The sequence below is a fragment of the Morus notabilis genome, unplaced genomic scaffold (genome assembly GCF_000414095.1).
Source record: "Morus notabilis unplaced genomic scaffold, ASM41409v2 Scaffold1585, whole genome shotgun sequence".
Taxonomy (NCBI): Eukaryota; Viridiplantae; Streptophyta; class Magnoliopsida; order Rosales; family Moraceae; genus Morus; species Morus notabilis.
The window spans coordinates 76,593-85,557 of record NW_010357775.1 but is presented as its reverse complement, the minus strand read 5'-3'; the positions used below and the strand labels follow the sequence as shown (position 1 = coordinate 85,557).

The 8,965-nt window shown below is 34.3% G+C and overlaps 1 protein-coding gene and 1 pseudogene across 1 annotated transcript; both read right to left on the bottom strand.

Moving 5' to 3' along the window:
* Positions 1-2,785: 2,785 nt before the first annotated feature.
* Positions 2,786-4,634, bottom strand: LOC21386090 (GDSL esterase/lipase At5g14450). Its single transcript, XM_010090883.2, has 5 exons — positions 4,378-4,634; positions 4,060-4,269; positions 3,777-3,949; positions 3,422-3,698; positions 2,786-3,332 (listed from the first exon to the last, which is right to left on the bottom strand). Exons 1-5 carry the CDS (start codon positions 4,622-4,624, stop codon positions 3,085-3,087), a joined length of 1,155 nt encoding a protein of 384 aa, XP_010089185.1. The 5' UTR covers positions 4,625-4,634; the 3' UTR covers positions 2,786-3,084.
* Positions 4,635-8,263: 3,629 nt separating this feature from the next.
* Positions 8,264-8,965, bottom strand: part of LOC21386089 — a 3,466-nt pseudogene continuing 2,764 nt past the window's right edge.

Here is an 8,965-nt window from a genome sequence, read left to right as displayed (position 1 = left end):
TTGACGATCGAGAACAAAAGGGCTTTTAGTCAAGTGGTGCCTGATTTCGACTTCGACGCGAGAATGATGTCGTGATGACGGGCTTTGGAAATGCTTTTGGAAGGAGATTATAGGAGTGTTTGGAATTGTTTTTGAAACTCTCAAAAATATTTTGTACAATAAACGATGCAACTAGAGTGTTTGGTAAATGTGTACAAAAATACTTAACATATAAATCAATATACTTTTTAAGTTATTTTGAGAAGTTAGAATGTATAGCTTTTAGATTCTACTTCTGTTTCTATTTTTGTTTTAAATAAAAGTAATGTTTCTATTAAAAACACAACAATTATTTTAAAAGCACAATAATCCAAAACTGGCCGTATGTTGGGAACAAAAGCCTTGGTATAGTGAAAGGCCAGAAGAACCTAACAAACCTTTGGTTTTAGGAAATTGGGAAAGAAACAACTCTTGTTCTTTCTCTTCAACATCACAAAGCAGTTTATTGCTTCCTTGTTGGGTTATACAGTGGTTCATCAAAACTAGTGTTAAGTATTGGTGATTTGGGTAGAACAAAGGTAATTGAAAATCAAGGACTCTACACAAACACACACATATACATATATTTATATTCTTATATATATATTATATGAATCAGGTAGTGTTGAATTTAAGGTAATAAATTTGGCTTTATGACCCTTTTAAGTTAGGAAACGTTCTATTGACGGTGTTTTTCTGACAATGAGTGATCTATTCTCTAAAAACACTCTCAGTAACACTCACGGCTTAGTTAAAGATTAAAGTGGAAAAATAATGCAAAGGAGACATAGATTTATAGTGGTTCGGCAAGAACTCTTTACCTAATCCACTTGTGGATGCACTAATATCTTCTGGGATTACAAGCTCTCTAGGAGTAATGAAATAGTGCGTAACCCTTCAATAGACTTTTTTGGCTCTATTTATAAGCCTTTACATATAATCATTTCTTTTGCACTTCCCGATGAGGAAGTCATCTTCTATCCCTTGATTTTAAGATGGCGTAGGTGTATTTTCATGATGGTAATTTCAGGAAATCAGGCTGACTTCTCTTACCGGCCGCCTGATTTCTTGATTTCGACAGTAGCAGTTGGCGCAGTGTATATTTTCCTGAGTTGACAAGACTTGTTGATGGATTTGACTGGACTTGCTGCCTCGACGTAATGGCCACGATGCTCGACGTTCGTCGTCTTGCATGGGCTCTCGACGTCCAAAGGACACCTTAGCTACAGTAGTTCTCTCGACGTCTGCAACCGGTTCTCAACGAGGAGTCCTCGGCGCCTGTCGTGCGAGAGGATGGCCGATTGCTCGACCATGGTGTAACACGTTCCATGAGTTTCAATTATCGATCTATTACTTTTACACACGATTAGTTATTACACTGTACAAAGAGTGAAGGGTAACGTACAACAAGAACAACAAATGCAAGTACTAATCAGCTAAAGAGCCTTTTTAATTCAGTTTAATTCTTGCATTAATTAGCCTGGAAAAAATTAACCGTATTCATGTTTCGAAACAAGAGTACTCTATTTGTAGAGCCCAAGACTCGCTTTTCCAGCAAAATCTCTCTCTAACATTAATTAATGTTCTTCATTGATTATCAAATTGTTGATGAACATTCGAGCCAAAAAAAAAAATTTAATTTGTTGATGAACATTTTTTCTAGTACTTAATTAACTCCATTGGTAACTTATCATGCAGCAGGCAAAAGGTGTAGGCTGTTGATGAATGAGCAATGTTTTCACACGATGCAAAAAAAAAAAAAAAAAGTGTATAAAAGCGTAATAATTAAATAAGCAGCTAGATTAAGATGTGTCTTGTAAATGATGGACTTGTTTGACAAAAAAGAAAAAAAAAGGTAGAACAAATAAATATTAATATTTTTTATACTAAGTAATCATTATTGAGTGCGACTTAAAATGACCTTTAGTTTTGGTCTTGCCTTTCTATTTGTATGTGCATCATCTGTATATATATATCATCTCTTCATTCCCACACTAATGCGCTTGATTGTGTGGCCTAATTCATTTTATCGATTTGAGTTTTTAATTTTAAATTTTTACAGTTAAAATTTTTTAAAAAATATCACATTTAATTTTTTTTATTATAATCAAAAATTTTAAAAAATATCACATTTTAATTAAAATTAAAAATTTAAATTCGTAAAGTGAACTATACTTATTGGCTCACATCTGGACTTTTTTAGCTTATAATTGTATGTTGGAGAGGTCCTTTGGCGAATAGGCTGGCCCAAATCCCTAAGCATTTTGAGAGAAAGAGTCCAACGGCTACGAGGCGCAACTGATCACGGCTCAATAAATATCATGCATAAAAATTGTATAGATATTTTAGGTTTATTTAGAAAATATATTGTTGGTTTTCGAATGTTGCAAATGTATGCCATCAAATTGCATAACTTTTCTCAATCAGTTGGTGATTTGACTAGAAAAGGCATGATTAGTACATTAATGAATTAGTAATACCCTGGATATTAATGGCCTATTAGATATATAGGTTCAAACCATAATCTTAATTATATTTTTGAAATTTAAATTTATTGTTGGAGAAAAATATTATAGTAAAATCAAAATTATAGATTTACACTGTAGCAGAATCATATGCCAAAATATTACCTAAAGATTAAGGAAAAAAAAAAAGAAATTTTTATAAGGTGGGAAGTTTTCAACTTCTCCCGGCTAAAGACTTGTGACTAGTCTCTGACTCGCTGATACTTTTTCTTTTTTGACACAATACAAATTTAGTGCTTGCTTCCCTTGTTGGACTCTCTCAATCATTGACACGCCGCTGTATCAAATTTGATTGTCAATTACCAACCAAAAAAATTCTTTTTTATTCGCAAAACACATAAAACTCTTTTGAACGCCATCAAAATGTTACTCTGATTGCCACTATATTGATGCACTTCTGGGCCTGTTTGCCAACTTGATCAATTTTCCTTTAGTGCCCTTTTTTTTTTTCCTCCCATATCAATGGAGAGATTTTTTTTGAAGACTATCAACGTAGAGATTTAAAAACATCCAAAAGAGGGTGATCACTGATCAGAAAATGTCAGTGCCTATAACAAGCATTTGTGATTGGAACCTGAGGCTCCGAGAATGTTCCATTTCTGATATCATTAGCAATCCAACGGTTTGCAGCCTCAGTGTAGTGCACACCATCCCAGCTAATGTACAATGAAGGATCTTCACATGATCCTGCATAAATCTCACTACCATTTATTTTTCCCTTGTTCCCACACCACACATGATCATTATCTTCGTGATAACCGCAACATATACTTGCCTTGTCCAAAAATCCTGCAAAATCAGACAACAAGAAAACAATTAAAAAAAAAGTATTACAATTACAAACATTCGATCATAACTGTTTGTGTTTTTTTTTATACCTTGTTGCTTTGCATTGGCGAGCAGTTCGTATTTTGCAGCGTACAAATCGACGTATGTTAATGTGGCAAGAGGGAGCTCTTCCCTTAAGTCGTTGACTCTGAGCTTGAGTTGCCGGTTGAACTCTCTTGCCATGTCGTTTTGAAACTTGACACAGCCAAGATGGTCAACGTAGCCGGTGGGGAGTGGATCGTGGAGGTAATGCAGTGTCACTGCCAAGCAACCAATAGGGCCGGTGTTATGTATCCAAAATGCCCTTGCTCCTTGTTGGTACAGGTTCTGTAAAGATAACATCAATCCTGATCAATGATAATGACACCCTTTAAACATAGCAATTAAGCTAATAGAGTTTCTTACTTGGATGGCTGTGGCAAACTGGTTGATTATATCAGGGATTTCTGCTTTTAACTTCTCATTAGTCATTGTCCTGAACCCTGCGGCAAGATCATTTTGGCCAATATCAAATATGTATAGAGCCTTTGAGAAGTCCTCCGGTCTCGGCAGATTGCTTCTGTTAGAGCTTTTCTTGTCTGCAGATTATCACAAATTCACAACCAAAATTTCCCTTAATACAATTAATAAAAGTTAGTTTAAAGCAGTTTGGATGATGGGGTGATGATTATTATAGATGAAAAATGACCTTGGTTGTAAAACCAGCCGGTTCGCGACTTGAACTGTGTAAACTGCGCAACTTGGATGTCAAGAGAAAAGGGGCTCACGCCATTAAGAAAAAAAGATTCATTTTGACGCCTTATGGTTGATCCTCCTGTGGCAAAATTAGCACCATGCCTGAAATTTGCTCCAATTGAGTCCAAGTATGGGCTCAAGTAAGGCAATCCAAGGTGTTTTGCTACATAAACACGTGCAAAAACTATTTAGTACTGCATATTAGTCCTTTAAATTTGACATAAATCTAATTCTAAAGAAGAGAAGTTGAAGTTAGATTGTAGTGTGATACCAATGAAATCTATTAGTAGGCGACCATCACAACCCCTCCCAGCTGGTCTGTGGAAGAAAGTTTCGCCGCAGGGAGGTGCCATCGGGTAAAACGCAGCTGATCCGCCACCGGTATCTGAGTTGGAGTCTCCAAAGTTGTAAATTGCAGGGAAGTCACAAGGTGACACATCTATCACTTCTTCACCTTCAATTTTCAGAACCCATGTAGCTAAAAAACAAGCAAAAAAGAATCTTGCTTTAGGCTCCATTTTTCACTATTCTGACTATACGTTACTTATAGATGGTCGTGCAGCATTAGTGCCTCACCAAATTTATACATGCTTAAAGGCTTAGTAGCACGAGGATAATAAATTAATTAAGGAAAATATTAAATAATACGTATCACGAAAGACAATGGTCTCCCAAAAGCAATATAAACATACCATGATAAGAAAAAATATATTCTTGAGTTTGATGTACTGCTTGCTTTCTTTATTATAGTGCTCGAATTCAAAAACCTTTTTACACTAAACCGTCGTAACAAATGAGTTGTCATTTTCTTATTAGTAAACACAAGCTTTCTATACTTCTTGACATGATAATCCTTTTTTTTTTTTTAAATAAACATTAAAAGGTACAAGTGGAGTTTAACACTATACTAATAAAGAATGAGACCCACAAATACAGTCCAATCCCTATTAGCTACGGTGTTCGACATCAGTGATGTCGCCATGCATTTTTCTTATTTAAACACTTATCAAATAAAAGATTAGCAACTCACTTATTAAGTCATTTATTAAGTCATTTGGTATTAAAAAAGTTTTGGATAAAATTTGAGATACTTACCATTATACTTTCTTTGTTTGTCAACATTATGTGTCGGTGTTACTGTAATACAAGTTAGATAGCTGTCTTTTTTTGCTAAATACAACCTAGCTAGCTGTGGTTACTTTGTTCTTTTCTCTCATGATCTACTGTTGTTATAACATAAAAACCGCCTACTAGATAAGGCATCTCCATCTTAAATAATTTACCTGCAAATAATATCTTAATTGCGGATTCATTCCTGTGAGCTCTTTTTGTCCACTTTAAGCAGAATTGAATCCTGGGATGGCGCCTAACTTTAATACTTTATGGCTTGGCAGAAAAATTAGACCCATCTTTGTTTTAAACAATTTTATATAATATCTCTTGACTTGCTTAATTATTGTATATCTCTCCAAAGAGACAGAGAGTGTTTTGTGGGTAAATGCATTTAGCATGCAAATGTTACTCCGTTTAGTTCGCTTATTCGAGTTGAGATGTGACTTTATGTGATAACTTTTTACTATAGTAAAAGAGTTAGATGTGACTTGTTGTGAGAGCTTTTTACTGTAGTAAAATTCGAATTTTAAATTCAAATCGATAGAATAAACATGTTAATATATATATATATATATATACACACACACACACCACTTTCTTTATATGCATTTTGACTTCAATCCCTCTTTTACTCCGCGTAGAGTGGAACTTTTTCCTATGGTTGAAACACAATCATTGTGTCCATAAATTGAGGACACTAAACAGGAGATTTCTTAGATAGAAATTGGATTTTTTTTTTATATGGTGTGGGGTCAATGGCTCCACTTTATTCAATAAATGAAACCATTAAAGTTCGAATTCTAGTGGACACATGCACACAGTCACACACCTAACCATTTGAATTAGCCTCAAGTGGCATATAAAAATTGGATTAAAGGAATTGAAAACCTTTGAATATTATTATTTTTTTTAAATTAATATTATCAGACGTTCTCTCGTACTGAACATTAAATTCTTGGTGTACATTATTAATTCTCAGTTGCAAGTGGTAATAAAAACCAAACCATAAAACAACGTGCTGCAAATTATGCTTATTTAAAGAGTGAAGTATCATTTGGCAAATCTGAACAAATTATTGAAAAAGAAAAAAAAAATTTCATTCTTGTGTGCTTTTTCTTCTGGTAAGAAGTCCAAGAAATCCCATTGTTTTAGCGTGACGACTAGACATGAGTAAACGTTACAAGCATCTTATGTTATATTGTATTATTTTTTATGACCAGCCATCCATTATGCAGGTATTATATTCATTTATGTTATCATTACATATTAATATTCTTTGCCTTAATCTCACAAATTGATAGGAAACTGATTCTCATCAGGAATGACAAAAACAAGCATTATGCTCGTGAGTCTTCATTAGGTTAATTAATTACAGAATCACGTGTTCTATCCTTGTAGAGGAAAACTATTAAAGAGTCCTCCTAATGCAGTCTATTATCTATTAAATTTAATTGAGATGAAAGAAACCAGCAGAATTATTTGATTCCTTGTGTCACTTCAAATAATGATAATAATAATAATAATAATAATAATAATAATAATAATAATAATAATGATAATAATACTGCTATGTGTCGTCACTTCATCAGTGTGGATGGTATTGCAGTTTGCGTTACATATTCTACTCCTATGCCTCCTAGCTGCTAACGCTTTTTGACCATACTTCTTTTGCTTATATTGAAGATGCTAACTTTGAGTCCAAATTATTATTATTATTATATTAATTTGAGGATTTGTATGAGATCAGTGGGTGTTTAGTGTTATTAGGCATGCCTCTAAAAGTTGCTTTTGAAATTGAAAGTTACTTCTGCCAGATAACGCTAGCATTTCAAGCAAGAGAGGAGAGAGAGAGCTGGTGGGTAACTATCTTGGAAAATAAAAAATCAAGGGATAATACTGACAACATATCTCGTGTGTTTGATTGAAATATTAAGGAATTCATGGATTAAAATTATGAGATTAAAATTATTTTTGATTTATGTGTATTTTTTATGAGAGAAAATACTGTAACGAATCATGAACCATGATTTAAATTATAATATGAATCCCCTTATCAAACGTATCATGTTTCATTTTATGTTTTATAGTAATTTCAGGTCCCAATAGTGGAGATGGTGAGAATTAGGGTGCGTTTAGAATTTGTTCCAAAACGTTTTTGTTTTCTGTGTGAAAATGAAAATGAAAACATTTTCATTTTTATTTTGAAATCATTTCTGAAAATGCGTTTGGTAGTTGTATTCTGAGATTGTTTTCAGTTTAAAAAAAAAACTGAAATTGCAGTCGAAGAAGAGCGGCGGCGGCGGGGGAGGGGGGGCAATCGGAGAAGAGTGGCGGCCGGGGGGGTGGGCGCAGTCGCAGAAGAGTGGAAAATGAAAACAAGAAAAATGAAAACGGAAAAAAACCGTTTTCAAAAACATGAGAAAAAAAAGAAAAAATGAAAACGGTGTTTTCAGTTTTGATTTTAAAAAATTTTACACCAAACGCGTTTTCTCCAACCGTTTTCAATTTTTATTCTCGAAAACCGTAAAAAATGAAAATAAAAACGGAAACGACCTGCTTAAATTCTTCATGTCGGATCATAAGGCTATTTTGGTCTATACGTGAGGCTAACGCCCGTGGCCCGTGGTGCCAACAAAATAAAGTTATACTTCTCTATTTTCCTCGCTTTTATTTTTCATTTAAACAATCCTTTATTTATATTTGGTCCTATTACAAATAAAAGCAAAGCCATTTCTTAGCATCGCTACCTCAAAAACAAAACCAAAAAAAAGCTCTGGTTTACTATTCAATTCATTAGCTATCCGGCGGTTGGGCTTAGATGACACGTCTTGTATTTTTACCGTAGTTATAACTCAATGTAAACATTTTTTGGCGCATGTATCTTTAGATTACACGAAAAGAACAATTATAATTTGTCGCGCTTCCCACACATTTAAATAAATAAATAACCACACATGGTACTCTTGATATCAAATTTCGTCCATTGTGATTGTGATTGTCATATCAATTAAAGTTTTGAAAACATTGGTGATCACAAATGAAAGTCAATGCCTATAACAAGCATGAGTGATTGGAACCTGTGGGTCCGAGAAGGAACCATTTATGATATGCTTAACAACCCAATGATTTGCAGCCTCTGTGTAGTGTACACCGTCCCAGCTAATATACAATGAAGGATCTTCACATGAACCTGCATAGATTTTAGTGCCATTTACTTTTGCCTTGTTTCCACACCAGACATGAACTTTACCTTCATGATAACCACAACAGATTTTTCCCTTGTCCAAAAACCCTGCATTGCAGTATCACTTTTGTTATAATTATGTTCAAGAGCTGAAATGATTATTGTTATTATTAATTTTTACCTTGCTTATTTGCATTGCCGATCAGTTTGTACTTTGCAGTGTACAAATCAACATATGTTAATGCAGCAAGAGGGAGCTTTTCTCTTAACTTGTTGACTTTGTGCTTGAGCAATCTGTTGAACTGTTTTGCCATGTCATTTTGAGCCTTGACACAGCCATGGTGGTCGAATTTTCCGGGTTTCTTCGAGCTGCGGGTGTGGTCACTGGCAAGCAACCAATGGGGCCTGTGTTGTGTATCCAGAATGACCTTGCCCCTAGTTTGTACAGATCCTGTAAAATACCATTATTATTATTATTAATAACATCCATGAGACATTTTTATGCTATAATGAATCACTTGAGTTATTTTAGTGGAAAAACAGTGCCGTTGTCTCTTCCCCC